Source organism: Alexandromys fortis, unplaced genomic scaffold (assembly GCF_014885135.2).
Source record: "Alexandromys fortis isolate MF-2015 unplaced genomic scaffold, M_Fortis_MF-2015_v1.1 scaffold_151, whole genome shotgun sequence".
Lineage (NCBI taxonomy): Eukaryota > Metazoa > Chordata > Mammalia > Rodentia > Cricetidae > Alexandromys > Alexandromys fortis.
Window position 1 is genome coordinate 590,311 of NW_026068043.1, and position 19,164 is coordinate 609,474.

A 19,164-nucleotide genomic window follows, 5' to 3' on the forward strand; every position below is an offset into this window, starting at 1 on the left:
CCAGCCCTGGTGTTGCGTGAGGCTGAGGCGGAGGCTGGGCTGCCTATCTGATGTGTTTTCCAGTAGATGGGGCTCCAGGGAACAGACGAGGAGGACTGTGCTGAAATCACAATCTCGGAGGTTTGTTTCTCTAAAAGATCTAGCCTGCTTGCACACGAAAGGATGTCACCATGCGTGGTGGGGCAAACCTGTGATCCCAGTCCTTGGGATACTGAGGCAGGGGGATTAGAAATTCAAGGCTATGCCTGGGCTACATAGTGAGACCCTGTCTCAGAAGTCTGTAGGCTGTGGGCTTGGTTAGATGGCTCAGAGGGTAATGGTGTGTGCCAGGAAGCTTGGCGAACTGAGTTCGACCCACGTGGTGGAAGGAGACCTTGACTCCTGAGAGTTATCCTGTGACCTCCACATACTTGATCTGGCAGCCCCCTCCCCCAATAGACTGATAAATATAAAAGCAAAATTAAAAATCAGCCATAGCCTAAAGCAGGAATTGCCATAAGGTGGAGGCCAGCCTGGGCTCCATAGGGAGATATTGTCTCAGAAACAAAACAGCTATGTTATAGATGAAGTGCAATGGTGGAGGACATGCCTGGAATCCCCCAGTGAGGGACTCGGAGTGTGGCTCAGTGATAGAGCACTTGCCTAGGACTCTCCCCTCCCCAGGGACTCGGTGCGGCTCACTGGTGCACACTGGCCTCTTAAGAACAGGTCCTGGTTTCTTCACTAGTATCAAAGGAAGAAAGGGAAAAAAAATTCCAGAATTTGCATTTGTAAGTGGTGTAACCTATGCTCATGGAATAGGACTCGCATCAGAGTCCTGGTGTGACCCTGGGTAAGGATGCGGAGGTCTTGGGACATAGTCTGTCCCTGCGGGACCTTCATGGAAGCGGTGGAATAAAGGGCCCATCTGTCCCTAAACAGAGGACATTGTGAGAACATACTTAGCAGTGCTGATAGATGGGTTTCTTTCTTAAAAAATTATTTTTATTTATTTTATTTTAGAGAGAGGGTGTGTGTGTGTGAGGGAGAGAGAGAGAGTGTGTGTGTGTGTGTGTGTGTGTGTGAGAGAGAGAGAGAGAGAGAGAGAGAGAGAGAGAGAGAGAGAGGTCAGAAGGCAACCTCCTGGAGTCCGCTGTCTCCTGCCATGTGAGTGTCCCCAGGAGTTGAACTTGGGTCATTAAGCTTTAGTGGCACCGGCCATTACTCCTGAGCCATCCCTGGCCCCAGAGGTGATTCTTTCCTCCTCTCCTTCTTTTCCCCCCTCCTCCTGCCTCTCCTCCTCCCTTAGTTTTGGAGATGGGGAATGCCACACTGCCCTAGAGCTCCCTGTGTGGAGGATGACCTTGAACTCTCTCGCCTCCTGAGAGCTGGCATTTGTGGCAAGCTTGCAGCAGCAGCACACTTGGATAAGAGGTGTTTTTCTAAATTGCTTGAAATTTTCTTTTCGCATCTTATTTACCAACTTGGCTCACTGAGGAGAGGAAATGTGAGCTATTGTGACCTTGGCCATGTTTTTCCTGAGCTCGGCTATATATAAATGCCAGGCTCTCCTTGGGGCAGAGACCGTCTTTTGTGCTTATTTTAATTTTTTACATTTTAATTTATTTTAGTTTATTCTGTGTGCATGTGCATGCATGTGTGTGTTTGTGTATTTTTATGCTCCTAGGCGTGCCGTGCATGCACGTAGAAGCCAGAGGACAATTTGGGAGAGTCAGTTCTCTCCTCCTATGTGGGTCTCTGAGATCAATATGAGTCGTTAGGCTTGGTGACATGTACCTTCACCCACTGAGCCATCTCACGAGCCCTGGCGGGGTGATCCTGTCTGTCCAACCTGGGCTACTACCCCCAGAACATCGGGTTCCTTGAACTGCGGGGATACCGGCGTCTCCAATAATTCTCTCGGTGTGATATGTGCAAACTCGGAACCTCAGGAGCCAGAAATCCTGGACTTGGGGTCTCTCTAGTCTCAGATGTAGGCCAAGGGATGCTTTGGGGAGCTGCTAGAGCTGAGAGTGCCCAGGAAGTGTTTGGGCTCATGTCTTAGTTGTGTTCCTCAGTTGTGGCTGTGTGATTGTCTTTATCTTTTAGAACTGAAATGCTGAAGCCAGGCGTGGTAGTACATACCTCTGGTCCCCTCTTGGGAAGCTGAGGCAGGTGGAATGAGAGTTCAGAGAGTCTAGGAGACTTACTGAAACTGTATCTCATCCCTGGCTATACCATACTAGACATGCCTGAAGCTAAGCAGGGTCCGACCTGGTTAGTACTTGGATGGGAGACCATAGCTTTTTGTTCTGTTTTGGTTTTGTTTTTGTTTTTTTCAAGACAGGGTTTCTCTGTGTTGCTTTGGAGCCTGTCCTGGAACTAGCTCTTGTAGATCAGGCTGGCCTCGAACTCAGAGAGATTCGTCTGCCTCTGCATCCCGAGTGCTGGGATTAAAGGCGTGCGCCAACCACTGCTAGGCAGGAGACCCTATCTTAGGGGATATCTTTGTGTACACGTACCTGCAGCTGTCCACGGAGTCCAGAAGAGGGTGTCAGGTGCCATGGACCTGGAGGTAGAGGTGTCTGTGAATCACTCAACAGGACTGCTGGGAACTGAATTTGGGTCTACTGCAAGTGTCTTAGCTGCTAGGTCACCTCTCCAGCCCCTTCCCCCCATCTCCTTTTTTAGAAACAGAGGCTGTTATTAGGACCTGCAACTCACCAATTAGTCTAGATTGACTGGTCAGTGTGCCCCAGAGATCTCCCTATCTCTGCCTCCCCGGTGCTGAGACAGGCTACCATCAACCCCTATGGGTGTTGTGGAATGGCTACCACCAACCTCTTACGGAGGTGTTGTGGAATGAACTTTAGTCTGTATACTTGTGTGGCAAACACTTTACCAATTAGCCCCTCACCCCATCCCCTCAAAAAATATCTTAAAATGATAAGCCAGATGAGGACTGGCAAGATGGCTCAGTGGGTAAAGGCACCTGCCGCCAAACCTGACAACCCGAGCTTGACCCCTAGAATCCACCGCCTAGTGGGAGGAGACCTTGAGCGAACCGAAAGTTGCCCTCTGACCTCCCCAGGTGCACCGTGGTATGTTTGTGTGCACACACAAATAAATGCAATAAAAAAATTTTTGTTTTCAAAATGAACCAAAGAGGCTGCGTGTGTTGGCATCCGAGAAAAAGGCGAAATTGAGCAGAGCGCCTGCATTCACCTCTCGATTTCCCAGCTGCCTCCTGCTCCTGGCGCCATCATGGACTGTGTTCTTCCAAACTGTGTGTCCAAATGAACTCTTCCCTCACTGGCTTCTTTTTTTTTTAACATTTATTTATGCATGTATGTATGTATGTATTTATTATGTATACAATATTCTGTTTTGCAGGCCAGAAGAGGGCACCAGACCTCATTACAGATGGTTGTGAGCCACCATGTGGTTGCTGGGAATTGAACTCAGGACCTTTGGAAGAGCAGGCAATGCTCTTAACCTCTGAGCCATCTCTCCAGCCCCCCTCACTGGCTTCTTGTATGGTATTTTAATTAAGTAATTTTTGAAGCAGGCTCTCACTGTGTAGCCCTGGCTGCCTTGGAACTCCCAAGAGGCAGGCGGATCTCTGTGAGTTTGAGGCCAGCCTGATCTACAAGAGCTAGTTTCAGGACAGGCTCCAAAGCTATAGAGAAACCGTCTCAGAAAAACCAAATAAATAAATAAAATAACAGAAAGGTATCAATTTATGTGGACTTTGCCAGCGTGTATGTATGTGTACCACATGTGTGCCTGGCACCTTCAGAGGTCTGAAGAAGGTATCAGACCCCTTGGACTGGAGTTACAGCCGCCACGTGGGTGCTGGGAACCGAACCCAGGTCCTCTGCAAGAGTAACAAGTGCTCCTGACCACTTTGCCATCCAGCCATCCATCCTGGTCACGTGGCTTATTTTCCCCTTTGGGCTCCTGTGAACGGGCTGCAGCGGATAGAGGGGTGTGGGTGTCTTTGGGACTCGTCTGCTGTCTCCATTATCAGGAAGGGTCTTCTGCATGGTGTTGACCCAAGGAGATGCCCATCAGCCTCTTATCTGGTGTTTGGAGCCTGAGCTTGTCGCTGGATGTCTAACAAGAGGGATCTGTGGTTTGTGCACACTGTAGAAACTAGTTCACTGAAGACCTGGCCCCTGCTCAGGGCAGTTCAAGGGCAGCTCACAACACAGGCTTCAAGCTCTCTGGCTACGAACCGGAAGTGGACTGTCTGTCCACTGTAAAATGAACCAGGAGACAAACGTGGGGTGCTGGGAATCAAACTCAGGACCTTATGAATACTAAGCAAGTGTTCTACCACCAAGCCTCCAGCAACCTTTTTAATTTTTTAAATTTAATTATTTTAGACAGAGCCTCCTTTTGTAGCCCAGGCTGATCTAGAACTTGCTACGTAGCTGAACCCCCCCCCCCCAACAGGGTTTTTTCTATAACAGCCCTGGCTGTCCTGGAACTTGGTTTGTTGAGCAGGGTTGTCTTGATTGCTGGGATTAAAGGTGTGTGCCACTACTGCCCAGAAAACCTTGAATTTCTTCCTAACCTTGATTTTTTTTTTTTAATTTTATGTGCATTGGCGTGAGGATGTCAAATCCCCAGGAACTGGAGTTACAGGAGCTATGAGCTGCCACTGAAAGACACCCCTCCCTGTGTGGGAGACTCTCACTCAAGTCTCAGGATAACACGAGAGACCGTCCTTGCTGCAATCACATGAGGTTTATTGACAGGACCGAAACTCATTTCCCACGCAGGGGTAGAAAGTTCGACCCCAGTAGTAGGGAGCAGGGGTATTTAAGGGAAGAAACCATAACACAGTAATCCAAAGGGGGTAGGGAGGGCGTCACTGGAAAATTCCGAAAATAAACAGTGATCATTGAAAAATTCCGAAAATACCAGTTATATTCACGAAGGGGTAACTCCCTGTTTCTCAAGATTATAATCTAACTTTATCTTCAGCTATTTCCTGAAACAGAGTCACTCAACTGGCTAATCTAGATTTTTGATTCTTCTCTCCCTGCTTAGATTTTTTTGGCTTTATTTTTCTGCTAGAGGGGTCTGGATTTATCTGGGTCTTTCACCACGTGGGTCCTGGGAACTGAATCCAGGCCTCTGGAAGAGCAGCCAGTGCTTTTAGCCAGTCTCTCAACCTTAAACTTCTTGATGATCCTCCTGCCTCTCTGCCTGCCTTGAGAGATAGAATTTTAGGCCTGTGCTACCACATCTGGTTTATGGGGTGCTAAGGAAGGAGCCTGGGGTGCTGCACATAGGCAAACACTTTACTCACCGTACCCTGGATGACCTCCCTCTCTTGCCCCCAGCACCCAGACTTCGCTGATTTGTAAGATCCCCTCAGGCAGTACTGCCTGGAGCTGACGGGAGAGGGAGGCCAGGCTGTGGACTGCAACCTTCTCCCAGCTAAGGGTGGAGCACAGACTGGGTTCTGGAATGCAGGGCCCTGGGCAATTCCATCCCCTCTGGGCTGCCCACAGGACAGGAAATGGAGCCTGTGGGTTGCTGGGGGGAAAACAGAATTCTTCTCCCCCAAGCCGGGATGGTAGACACTGCCTTTTGTTTGTTCTCTCGGGCTTCTTTTTGGAGAAACACTAGCATATGGTGGCGGCTGGTGCGGAGGCAGTGTTTGGGTGGTGTGTGTGCTTGACTTTGCCTTTTGCGTGCTCGCTTGGGAGTTTTCTTCCCCGCGTTGGCTGCCAGCGTCTGCTCAGCTGGTCCACAGGACAGTGGGACAGTGACACTGAGTCAGAGAACTTTTCCCAGGGTCCGGAAAAAATCTAGATCCCCCCAGTGACTCTTGTGGGGTTTCCACTGGGGAAGAGATAAGAATTTAGTCGCGGACCCAGACCTTTAATCTGCAGAGTTCTGAGCTGCTGGGACCTGACCATGTAGAGTGGTTCTGTTGAGGAGGGGATGGGCACAGTGCAGGAACCTTAAGAACGGTCCTGAGGCTGCAACAAGAAAACAAGCCAAACCCTTGAGACCACAAACAACATCTCAGATTTGGGAGTTCCTTGGATTTTGGGATATTTGTGTCTGATCGTAAAATACCTTGGGGATGGGGCTCAAGCCTGAACAAGAAATTGGTTCCTGTTGCACCTCGTCCTTGTGCACATAACCTGTAGGTAATTTGATTTTAAATTTGATTTTTATTATTTTTAATTATGAATGTATATATGGATGGGTCTGTGCACATGTGTACAGGTACCTCGGTAAATCAGAGGCTTAGAATTAAAGGTGGTTGTGAGCCACCCAGTGTGGGTCCTGGGAACTGAACTTGGGTCCTTTGGAAGAATAGTGCCTGCTATTAATCACTGAGCTACCTCTCCAGCTCCGTGACTTAAAAATAGCTTTTTACCCCCCTTTATTATATTTTTCTCATTTCAGGGTGGGGAGGGGACAGGCATGTGCCATGTTCAGCTTGCGGGAGGTGATTCTCGAGTGTGCCATGGACAGCTTGGGTGATTCTTGTATCATATGAGTCCTAAGGATTGAACTCAGGTTGGCAGAAATGATGGCAGTTGCTTTTACCTGTTGAGCCATCTCCCTGGTCTATAATTTGATTTTAACGTTGTTTTTATTTATTCATTTTTTTCGTTTGTTTATTCTTACTTTGGGAGTTTCTCAGATAGGCTCTTATGTAGTCTATGCTGGCCTTGAACATGCTATATATCTCTGACTGGTTTTGAAGTGTGTGTGTGTGTGTGTGTGTGTGTGTGTGTGTGTGTGTGTGTGTGNTGTGTGTGTGTGTGTGTGTGTGTGTGTGTGTGTGTGTGTAGTCCAGAGGTTGATGTCGTGATGTCTTCCCCGGTTGCGTTTCACCCTCATAGTTTTGAGACAGGGTCTCTCACTGAATCTGGAGCTTGCTGCTCTCTGCTAGTTTGGCTGGCTAGCACCCTCCTGGGACTTGCCAGTCTGTGCCTACCAGAACTTGGGTTCTAGTATGCTGCCAAACACACCTGGCTTTTCTATGGATGCTGGGGATCAAAACTCAGACCTTATGTTTGCATAGCCTGCAATTTATCCAGGTAGCGTGGCTATCTTGAAGGTAATTTTTATGATTTTTTTCCCATGCCTCCGTGAATGTTACAAGAGGTCAGGGGTGGAATTCTCCTCTTGGGGCAGCCTATCATCTCTCAGAGTTTTGGATTTTGGATTACGGGTTTTCAGATGTGGGAGCCCCAACCTGTAAACCTAGCACCCCCACACAGAAGAATCTGTATCATCACCCCTGTGGAGGCCAGAAGTTCAAACCCATGCGTTGGCAGAGCTGGCTCCTTCTGGTGGGTCCTGGATGTTCACTCCTTCCCTCTCCAGCCTTTGGTGGTGGTGCTGGGTCCAAGGTTTCAGTCCATGGTCAGCTGGCTCCTTTGATTTGGATCTGAGGTGAGGCCGAGCTTTGTGGTCCTGGGAGCATGAGGTGGAGGGATGGTGGTGACAGAGGAGGAGGTGGCTACTTGCCTTATGGCATCTAGGAAGCAGGGAAGGGGGTGGGAGTTGCAGGGGGGAGAGAGAGAGGAAAAGAAACGAAACAAAATACACACATCAAGTCCAGTCCCCAGTGACCCATTTCCTCTACCTAAGCCCTGCTCGTCAGCACTGAGTCTTCTGTGTATTGCCCACATGACCCAATCACTTTTCAGTAGTATCACCAGCTAGGGACCAGGCCTCTAATAGACAAAGTTTAGGGGAGATACAGCACCTTTCATTCTATTCAAAGCTACCCTCCTGAGAAAGGGTCTCACGGTGTACCCCTTTGTGTCCTGGACCGGACTGTGAAGACCAGGTTGGCCTTAAACTCAGAGATCTATCTGCTTCTGCCTTCTGAGTGCTGGGATTCAAGGCATTGAGTGTCACCATGCCTGGTTTGCAAAGGTATCAGTGACCATAGAACATGTACCCGGGTGTGGCTGATCCAGCATTTAGAAGAGAGCCAGGTGCACTGATATCCGCCGCCCTCCCTCTCCCCGCTTCTGCTAGCTAGTCTTATGCTATGCTGGCCAGTGCCCACAGCTGGGTGAGCCCTGGGGCCATCTGCCGAGGCTGTACTTCTTTGGCATTGACTGTCTCGACTTTGGGTTCCTTGGGGATCCTCTATTCTGTAGCTCCATCCCCTGATCTCTGCAATACTTGTCTTCCTTCTGCCCTCTTCCAGTTGGGATGTACTTTGTGTTTTCATGTTACTCTGTGTGTGTGTGTGTGTTTATTTATTTATGTATTTATTTTAAGACAGGGTTTCTCAGTATATATAGAGCCAGTCCTGGACCTCACTCTGTAGACCAGGCTGGTCTCGAACTAACAAAGATCCACCTGCCCCTGCCTACCAAGTGCTGGGATTAAAGGCGTGTGCCACCACTGCCCGGCTATATTTACATTTTAATTGAAATTTTTTTATACGTCATTTTTATTTATACCATGTTTATTTATTTGTGGTGTGTGTGTGCGCGCGCGCATGGACACTTGCGGGCATTGCACTAGCTCAGGCATACATACTCATGCAGAAGCTGTTAGGATTATGCTGGCCTGGCCTGCCCTGTCACCTGGCTCAATGAACCCAGGCAGTACCCTAGCCAGCCCAGGGGCCTATGCAGGTGCAAAGGTCCCTTTAAGAGAAGTTCCGCCCACTTCCAATCACTCTACCCACCAAGGCAAACTCGTCTAGGGGTGTGTATGGCCCTTTTCTCTCCTCTCTTTCTCTCTCTCTGTCTCTCTGTTCCCCCCCTACCCTCTAAATAAACTCTATACCCAAGCTCTCTTTGCATGGCATACTCTGTTTCCCGCCCGCATTCCTCATGCGTGGGACCCACCAAGGTCTCTCCCAGCTGTATCTTACAGAAGCCCAGCAGGGCATCAAGTGTCTTCCATTCCTCTCCGCATCTCTTCTGCTGGTCCTCTCCCTTCCCCTGGGACTTCCCTGTTTTCCATCCCTTAACATTAAGTAATAATCAATTTTTCTTACTTACCTGTCTTATTTATTGATTGCTTAGTGTTGCGTGTGTACCTGCACGCATGCACATGCTGTGACTTATGGATGTGGAGGTCAGAGAACAGCACAGAGGAACCTGCTGTCTCCTTCCACCATGCAAATCCAGGGGATGAAACTTGGTGGGTTGGCAGCAGGTGCCTTTACCCACACCGAGCCATCTCGTCAGCCCCGTTTTCCCCTTTCATTTGGCCCTGCTTTTACTAATAAATACACTTACACTTATGTGCTCCTGGTATACCTGGGCCTGGGACATTTCTTGGCTCCTACGTCGTACAGGCAATTTCCCAAAGTGCCTCCGCTGGACTCTTGGAGACAGAGGGTCCAGTAAGTCCAGCTAGGGCCAGGATGCAGGATAGCCTACAGCCCAGCTCCCTTCCATCTCCTTAATCCTCTGGCTCGGAGTCCCTGGTTCTAAGTAGATTAGGACCTTGGCCAGAAGGAGTCAGGGCAGTCTGGAGCAGACTGGAGGTCAAGAGTGTGCCAACTACTGCTGCTTGCCTGGCGCTGATCTGATTTAGGTCTGGGCAGCCGGGCTGCTGGAGACACAGAGTTTTTCTGGGAATGGCCCAAGGGCTCAAAGGAGTAGCTGGCAGCTGAGGCTGAGGGCTGGCTGTACAGGAAGCCTCAGGCTCCCTGGCAGGCAGACCTCTTGGCTAGGGACAGTTATACAGTAGACCCCAAACCCTCAGCAGGGTGATCTAGGGCCACAGAATGGCCAAGACAGAGCCACCAGCCGCCTTTTTTTCAGTGCATCCTCTCCATGGCCAGTCTCCCATGGCCTTGAGTGACCGGTCTGTTGATGTGTACTCTATGTCTCGCTCTCTTCCTTCCTTCTTTCCTTCCTTCCTTCCTTCCTTCCTTCTTTCCTTCCTTCCTTCCTTCCTTCCTTCCTTCCTTCCTTCCTTCCTTCCTTCCTTCCTTCCTTCCTTCCAAAATTATTTCCAAGGCAGGGTTTCTCTTTGTTACACTTCTGGCTGCCCTGGAACTCGCTTTGTAGACCAGGCTGGAATTGAACTCACAGAGATCAGCCTGCCTCTGCCTCCTGAGTGCTGGGATTAAAGGCGTGCACCATTACATCTGACAGTTTTTTTATATTACAGTAAATTTATCTGATACACTTCTCTTTATTTCACCTGACAGTTTTTTTTATTGTCTTTGTTACTTGTTTTGAGATGGTCTCATGTAGCCAGACTAACCTCAGACTCATCGTGTAGTCAGTGATGTCTTTGCATTCCTCATTATCCTGCCTCTGTTTTCTGTATGCTTGGAATTATAGGTGTGCACCACCTGGCTTGGCTTATTTATTGATTTATTAACTTATTTTTGTGGTTCTGGGGATGGAATTCAGGGCCTTGAACTTTCTAGGCTCTAATGTAATATGCCACACAGCCCCTCACTGGGGGATTCTAGGCAGGTGCTCTACCACTGAGCCACACAGCCCCTCACTGGGGGATTCTAGGCAGGGGCTCTACCACTGAGCCACACAGCCCCTCACTGGGGGATTCTAGGCAGGGGCTCTACCACTAGGCCACACCCTTGCCCCTCACTGGGGGATTCTAGGCAGGGGCTTTACTGCTGAGCTGTATACACAACCTTCTTATAATAATTTTTTGTTGCTGTTATTGGAAACAGAATTCCACTAGGGTTCTCAGGATGACTTGAACTCATTCTGTAGCCCAAGGTAACCATGAACTTGAGATGCTCCTGTTCAGCCTTCTGAGTAGTTGAGATAACAGAGTGGGCCAGTAGGCCTTGCTAAAACTATTTGTCTTATTTTTTCCCCTGCACTCTTACTTATCTGTATGTGTGCATGTATGTGTGTGCGCGCCCACCAACCGCCACATGCCTGTGGAGGTCAGAGGATAACTTGCAAGAGTTAGTTCCCTCCTTCTACTGTGTGGCCCCAAGGGGATCTACTCAGGTCCTGGTGGGTGTCTGGGATTCTGTGCCTGGTCCGTTGAATACAGCGGACAGTGAATTGGGCCCTGAGGGTCAGCCATGGTGGGCAGACACAGTTTTGGCCCTTGTAGAGTTTATAGCCTGGGAGTCAGTGGTTGTGGCGGTAGACATCCCAGGCTTGGTGCCCTTTTAAGCTGTGGGTCTGGAGAGCCCTGCCGCCCAGCTTTCCCTATCCCCACCCAGTGAGAGTCTAGAATCTCTGTTGACAGGTGGCAGACAGGTGGTAAACAGGGTGTGGAATCTACAGAGCTATCCATGGTGACACACCCAGCCACGGTCCTTAGAAGGCTCTGGGGAACAAGCTTCGAGTGTCCTGTCCCCGCTCCTGCCCCTTGCCTCCTTTTGCTTGGGTTAGTGAGAGGCCCCTGAGCTCAGAGGCAGCCTGTGGGAACCCCCATCCTATCCCTAGGGACAGTCCTGGAAGAACAGGATCAAGCCAGCCACCAGCAGTCAGCAGCAATCACGTCTTCGCATTTAGGCTTGAGCGAGGCAAAGAGGCACAGAAGGAGCTATGTGGAGCCCCAGTGAGTTGGGACAAAGTCCTTTCCTGGGGAATCCCTAGTTGAGGAAGTGACCTGTGCTCTGTCTGCTGTGGCTGTCCACACCTGCTCCAAGCCCACATCCCACAACCAGGAAATAGACTCAGGCTTCAAGGCAGTGGCCTTGATCTGGGCACTGGTGACCGAGCCCAGAGGTGTGTACAGAACCGTAGAGGGCAATGCCAGCCTCGCCATGGATGGATGAGCCTGTCAGGTGCCTTTCCGACAGCGTTGGTTAAGGGATGTCGACACCGGCCAGTCGTCCCAGTCTGTGCTTGACAGGTGGGAGAGAGCAAGAGTCCAAACAGCCCAAGCTGCAAAGTAAGGAAGGCCTGTTCAACACACGGGGTGGGAGGGCGCCATGGAGAGGGCTGTGACTAGAGTTTCTACATGGAAAACACTGGAATCAGGACCCATCCGGCAGACTAGAGTGCTCATTGGCTTGCTTTGGTTACGGATTGAATACCCGGGGACGGTTCCTTGGAGCACAACCTTCAACTTCAACTGTGTTGCGGTTGTGTGTCTTTTCATGGAGAGACATGACCAAACATCTGCCCCTGGAGGGCACTGACAACAGACTGAGGAGAGAATTCCATCCTAAGCTAGCTTGGTGAGGGAGGGGGGAAGGGAGAGAGGAAGGGAGGGAGAGAGGGAGGGAGGGATGGAGAGAGGGAGGGAGAGAGGGAGGGAGTTAGTTTTGCTTACTTACAGAAGTGTAGATGTCCTTGTTATTGTTGTGAGGAGACACATCCCATAAGATGACTTATAGAGGAAAAGCATTCCACTGAGGGCTTGCTTACAGTTTTAGAGGCTTAGTTAGTTCATGGCCCTCGTGGCAGGAAGCAGACAGCCATGGCCCTGAACCAGTAGCTGAGAGCTTTACAACCTGATCCACAGGCAGCAGGCAGAGAGAGAACTTTGGAAACATCAAACAAAGCGCACCCCTAGTGATACCCTTCTGTTGACTGAGGATTCTGTCCTGCCTGGTTTCTGTCCTCCCACCAGGTCCCACAGCCGTTTAGCCCCCAAAGAAATCACACAGAGGTCTATATTAATGATAAACTGATTGGCTCATTAGCTCAGGCTTCTTATTAACCTTTATCACTTATATTAACCCATTATTCTTATCTATGTTAGCCACATGGCTCGGTATCTTTTTCAGTGAGACAATCACATCCTGCTTCTTCAGTGGATGGGCCAGGACTGGGGAGGAATGGGCTTCCTTCTTCCCAGACCCTTCCTGCAGTAAGGCCACACCCACTCCACCAAGACCACACCTCCTAATCTTTCTAATCCTTCTCGAACAGTTCTCCAGTTGGGGATAAAGTATTCAGACATACCAGCCGGTGGGAGCCATTCTTGTTCAAACCACCACAATGGGCGAGGGGTTTCTTGCTGTAATGGGGGTGATTCAAAAGCAGCTGCATCACCGGAAAGCCCCCCTCAGCATGGTTGATGCCATTCACAAAAAGTTGCCTCTCTGGAATTCTGCATGAGCTACAGATGGCTCAACATAAGCGTCCTGTATCCCTTGCTCCATTCCCCTCACACACAATTGCTCTCTACCTTTATAAACTTTGGGAGGGGAGTTTCCTTGGTCTTGTAAGCTTCCTGAGCCTTGGGAGTTTCCTGAGCTTCCTGAGTTATGTAAATTGCTTTGTTCTTGAGTTTCAAGAACCTCCCCCTAGGAGGGAATGTTTAAACTCTGAAAATGTTTCAGATTGGAGGAAGTAGGTTATACATCAGTCACTTAGATCTCTGCAGGTTACTGCACTAGCGGCTCTTCTGGCCTGTGAAGGCTCAAATCCCTGTCAAACCTTTGAGGCCCTTGAATGATGGGAAGGAAGGCCATTTGGTAATCTGTCCCACTTGTGAATTTCAGGTGACCCTGGGAGCCAGTTGTGCCTACCCAAGTGTACCCTGTGCCCAGTACCCACTCTGCCCTCGCTCTTTCCTCTAGGTGACCATGGCCTTGCTGGGGAAGCACTGTGACATCCCCACCAACGGCTGCGGGTCTGAGCGCTGGAACTCCAACTTCGCCCGCAAGGACGAGCTCATCAACAGCCTGGTGTCCGCCTTGGACTCTATGGTGAGTGTCTGGGGAACAACAGCTAAGGTTTTCTGGCCGCCACACACACATGCAAACTTGGGTATAGACACCAAGATATGTACGTATGGATCTATGTACGTATGGATGTTCATACGCAGACATGCCTGGAATCCCATAGTCAGAGGTTGCAATAGGAAGATCTTGATTTTGAGAACGCCCTGGTTTACAGAGTGAAACCCTAAAAGAAGACTGAGCTCACTGATAAAGCACGTTTAAACGCTGTGGAGTGGGCTCTTCTAGGTTCGAATCCCAGCCCCACGCGCGCAAAGCAAGCGAAACCAAAAGGTAGATCTGTCTGGCATCAATTAGTATTTTTATGTGACGAGGAAGCTCAGAAGGCAGCACCTTGCCTGAGGTCACACAGAGTGATCAAGTACAGTCACTGGTCTCCTCAGAGTGTGTGGGGGGGGGGCTCCTTTCTAGGTCGTCCTTGTTGTGGGCTGCTCAAGGTCATATTGAGGCCTGAGGTGGGAGACACCCTCAGAAACAAGGTAGGTGCTAGCTCTTTCTCTACAGCGGCCATCCCATGTGTCCTGAACCTCACTGACCTGTCGGTGATGGTGAGTGTGACTGACCTGTGCCCTGATGGACAGCGCCACCAGCCGCAGGGGGCTATTTATATTTTGTTGTCCTGAGCCGGTCTCTCACGCCACAGGCTGCCCTTGAACTCAGCCCTCCCCAGGGACTCCTGCTTGGCTAAGAGGTGGGACTGTGGCCCAGAGAGGTTGACACAGATCTTTGTAGGTGGGGTCTTCTGACTGGTCAGCTCTGTCCTGCCAGCCAACTCCCAAATAACCACACAGAGACTTATTATTAATTATAAATAATGCTTAGCTGAGCCGGGTGATGGTGGCGCACGCCTTTAATCCCAGCACTCGGGAGGTAGAGGCAGGCGGATCTCTGTGAGTTCGAGACCAGCCTGGTCTACAGAGCTAGTTCCAGGACAGGTTCCAGAGCCACAGAGAAACCCTGTCTCGAAAAAAACAACAACAACAAAAAATAATGCTTAGCTGATACTCAGGCTTGTTACTAACTAGCTTTTTCCCATATATATATATACATATATATACATACATATATATGTATATACATATATATGTATATATATATTTTGGTTTTTCGAGACAGGGTTTCTCTGTGGTTTTGGAGCCTGTCCTGGAACTAGCTCTTGTAGACCAGGCTGGTCTCGAACTCACAGAGATCCGCCTGCCTCTGCCTCCCAAGTGCTGGGATTAAAGGTGTGCGCCACCACTGCCCGGCTCCCATAATTCTTTTAACCCATAATTCTTATCTGTGCTCTACCACACGGCAGTACCTTTTTTCAACATGGCACATTCATCTCCGGCTTCCTCTGCGTCTGGCTGGTGACTCTGCCCTCTTCCCAGCATTCTCCCTGTCTGGCTCTCACGCCTAATCTCTTCCTGTCTAGCTATCGGCCAGTTGGTCTTTATTAAGCTAATGAGAGCTACATATCTACACAATGTACAACAGGATTAATCTGCAGCAGAACTTCTTCAAGTGCTAGTTGGCACAAAGACCAGCATTTATTAAGTGCCAACTGTGTGCCACAGGCTTTTGCTTTCCAGGATTTTCATACTGTATTCTTGGTTATAACTTGGGGCCACAGAAATAAGCCAGCGTGATGTAGCCACCTAGAATGCTGGGTGGGAGGGTGGGTGGAGTGCACATGTTGTATGTATGCATGTTGTATATGTGGGTGCATGTACTGTATGCATACATGTTTTTAATCTTAGTTTATCTTAGTTCTTGGCTTGTTTGTTTGAAACATAATCTCACTCTATAGTTCAGGATGACCTGGAACTTCCTCCCATGTAGCCCAGGCTGACTTCATACTCATGGCAATCCTCCTACCTCAGCCTCCCTGAGTGCGGAGATTACAGATAGGAGCCAGCACACCCAACAAAGCCTACAGCCCCAGAGGTTGACATCCGGTGTCTTCCTCCATCTGTTGAGTTCTAGATGTCTCACTTGGACCCAGACCTTGCCAATTCGACCACCTAGCCAGCTAGCTCCCAGGGTCCCCTGCTTACACCTCCCAGTTGATGGGGCGATAGAAGGACTGCCACAGTCACCCAACATTTACATAGGTGCCGGGCATCCAAACTCTTATCCCTATGCTTCTGCTGCAGGCCTTACCCACTGACACCCCCAGCCTCACTCTGCCGCATGCCTTACCCACTGACAGCCCCAGGCTTACTCTCTGCTGCAGGCCTTACCCACTGACACCCCCAGGCTCACTCTCCACCGCAGGCCTTACCCACTGACACCCCCAGGCTCACTCTCCACCGCATGCCTTACCCACTGACAGCCCCAGGCTCACTCTCTGCCGCAGGCTTTTCCCACTAACACCCTCCCCCGCCCAGCCTCACTCCCGGCCGTTTTCACAGGAGTCCTGGGAATCGAACTCGGGTCTCTGTGCTTGTAAGACAAGAAATTTACCCAGTGAGCCATCTGGATAGTCCTGCTTATAGAGATAGATCCTTTTCCTAGAACCAGTATATTGAAATTCTACTGCCACGTTCTCCAGGCTGCATGGTGCCTCTCTTTTTACTGTTTAGAGAGGGCTGTCACTACCTTGTATCCCAGTACAAAGGGACCATGTGGGCTGGAGGGCTCATCTCTTATCGGTAGCCCCATCTCTGTAGCTCGGGCTAGCCTCAGGCTCTTCATCACCCCATTTCAGCCTCCTGAGTGCTGGATTACAGTCTCTCTCTCTTTTTTTTTTTTTTTTTTTTTTTTTTTTTTTTCCCGAGACAAGGTTTCTCTGTCACTTTGGTGCCTGTCCTGGAACTAGCTCTTGTAGACCAAGCTGGTCTCGAACTCACAGAGATCCACTTGCCTCTGCCTCCTGAGAGCTGAGATTAAAGGTGTGCACCACCACCGCCAGGCCAGGCTAGCCTTGATTTCACTCACATACCTTCCCCCACCCCACAGTGCTCCGCGCTCTCCAAGCTGAACACGGAGGTGGCCTGCGTGGCGGTACACAATGAGAACGTCTTCGTGGTGGGCACCGAGAAGGGACGGATGTTTTTGAACACGCGGAAGGAGCTGCAGTCAGACTTCCTCAGGTTCTGCCGTGAGTACCTCACATTCTCCATGCCCTGGCCCGTCCCTGTGTCCCCCGCTTTGTCCAGTCCCCAGAACCTGTTGGAGGGACGAAGTAGACAGGTTTGTTCCCAATGAAGTCTGTTAGAACTGGTCAGCGACTCCTGTCATTGAACCCTACCGCTAGGCACATCCATGTCCACATTTTTAGAGGGAACACTGAGGCTCAGTGCAGTCACCTGATTCTACTCTATTCTTTAATAGTGCTGAGGATCGAACCTAGACCTTCGTGCCTATTTAAACAAGAGCGCGCTACTGAGCTACTGAGCCATACTCTTGGCTATCCATCTACCTGTTTGTTTTTTTTTTAAGATATGTTCTTTGTTTGTTTGTTTCATTTTGTTTTTCAAGACCGGGTTTCTCTGTTTGAGAGCTCTAGCTGTCCTGGAACTCGCTCTGTAGACCAGGCTGGCCTCGAACTCACAGAGATCTGCCTGCCTCTGCCTCCCAAGTGCTGGGATTAAAGGCATGCACCACCACTGCCTAGCTGTTCTATTTATAGTGTGTGCAAGTATGTGGGCATGTGCGTGCTGTATACAGACATCAGAAGAATTGGTACAGACATCAGAAGAATTGGCAGAGTTAGTCCCAGGAATTGAACTCAGATCTTCAGGCTTAGCCACAAGCTTCTTCTTCTTCTTCTTCTTTTTTTAATATTTTTTATGGTTTATTCAACTTTATTTTGTGTGCATTGTGTGAAGGTGTCAGATCCCCTGCAACTGGATCTCAGACAGTTGTGAGCTGCCATGTGGGTGCTGGGAATTGAACCCAGGTCCTCTGGAAGAGCAGTCAGTGCTCCTAACCACTGGGCCATCTCTCCAGCCCCATTCCACAAGCTTCTTTACCTGCTGAGCCATCTTGCTGACCCTCTGTTGTCTTAAGACAGGTTCTCCTGTAGCCCAGGCTGGCCTTGAATTCCTGGTTCTCTGGCCTCTGCCTGCTCAGGAACAGAAGGTACTCCTCATTCCTTTTGGTCTATTGGGTGCTGATGTGGAACTTAGGGTTTCGTGAATGTTAGGTGAGCATTTTGCCAGATGAGCCACATTCCCGGCCCCAGTTCTACCTCTTGACTTAGTATATTTGAGGATAGAGACCAGCCATTGTCCAGCTAAGATATTTAGCTGTTTGAGTGTATGACCCTAACACGGTCTCTTCCCCTGACCTCTGCCTTGTGGGGTGACATTGTTTTTGTTGCTTGTTTTGGGGTAAGAAGTGCTCAGTATGAATGGGCTGTGGACGATGGATGGCTCTTGGTCAGGTGGGCCTCAGAGGTAGAATGCCAGCCTAGAATCCCCCAGGCGGGGGTCAGCAGTAGAGTGCTTTACCTAGTTAGTATTCCATCCCCAGCAATACCAAACCCAAACAACACCTCGTGCTGGTTCATTGACCTGAAACCTCAGTACTTTTCCCAGAGGGTCATGAAAATGTCACCCATAGTGTGCCAATGAGAAATGGAGGCACGGTGGGCTTAGCCCAGTTTGGAAGGTGCGTGTATTAGTCGAGGTTCACTAGAGGAATAGAACTTACAGGGAAAAAATAATTTATTACACACACACACACACTCAGTTTACTAGAGTAGCTTCAGAAGGTCCAAGGATCCAACCGGTTGAGAAGAATCCACCAGGCAAGCCTTTAATCCCAGTGCTTGGGAGGCAGAAGTAGGCAGCTCTCTGTGAGTTCAAGGACAGCCTGGTCTACAGAGTGACCAAAGCTACAGAGAGAAATCCCATCTTAAACACACACACACACATAAAAAAATAAAACAGGAAAAAAATCTGATTAGAAGCGGTGGATCTTTCTATTTCAAATGATTTAATTAAGAAAAAAACCTCTCACAGATGTCCCCAACCATTTGGATTTTTCTTAATTCCAGATTTAGTCAATTTGATCACTGTCTTAGACACCACGACCACAGCAACTCTTATAAAGGACACCATTTAACTGGGGCTGACTTACAGTTTCAGAGGTTTAGCCCATTATCATAGTGGGAAGCATGGTGGCATGCAAGCGACACCGTGCTGCAGAGGTAGCTGAGAATTCTACCTCCAGGTCCACAGGCAGCAGCAAACAGGCTTCCTCCAGCAAAAGCCACACTCCCAATCCTTTCAAATAGTGCCACTCCCTAGAGACCAGGCATTTAAATCTAAGAGCCTATAGGGGTCACCACACAACCAAGAATAGCCACCCCGGGGAGCTTGGTTCAAGGCCAGGACTCCAGTTCTCAGACCCTTCCTCTTTCTCCCCCCTCCCTTCAAAGTCAAGGAGATAGAGCCAGAGCAGGGACCGCCAGGGGTCTCTGTGGACACACAGGTACCAGCTGTCGATGGTTTGTTGGTAATTTTCCTGGTCTCCTGGGCCTTACACCTAAGATAAGTCCTCCCAGATCTATCCAGTACTCATGTGTCACTAGTGGGGTC

At 49.6% G+C, this 19,164-nt stretch overlaps 1 protein-coding gene across 11 annotated transcripts in view; it reads left to right on the plus strand.

Annotated features, from left to right (window-relative positions):
• The window catches only part of Gtf2ird1 (GTF2I repeat domain containing 1), an 88,558-nt gene that overhangs the window by 21,634 nt on the left and 47,760 nt on the right, over window positions 1–19,164 (plus strand). For all 11 annotated transcript variants that reach the window (XM_050166109.1, XM_050166104.1, XM_050166105.1 and 8 more), the window contains exons 2-3: window positions 13,472–13,600; window positions 16,577–16,718. In XM_050166109.1, the coding sequence (XP_050022066.1) occupies window positions 13,478–13,600; window positions 16,577–16,718 (265 nt within the window). In that variant the 5' untranslated portion in view covers window positions 13,472–13,477. The remainder of the gene's footprint in view (window positions 1–13,471; window positions 13,601–16,576; window positions 16,719–19,164) is intronic.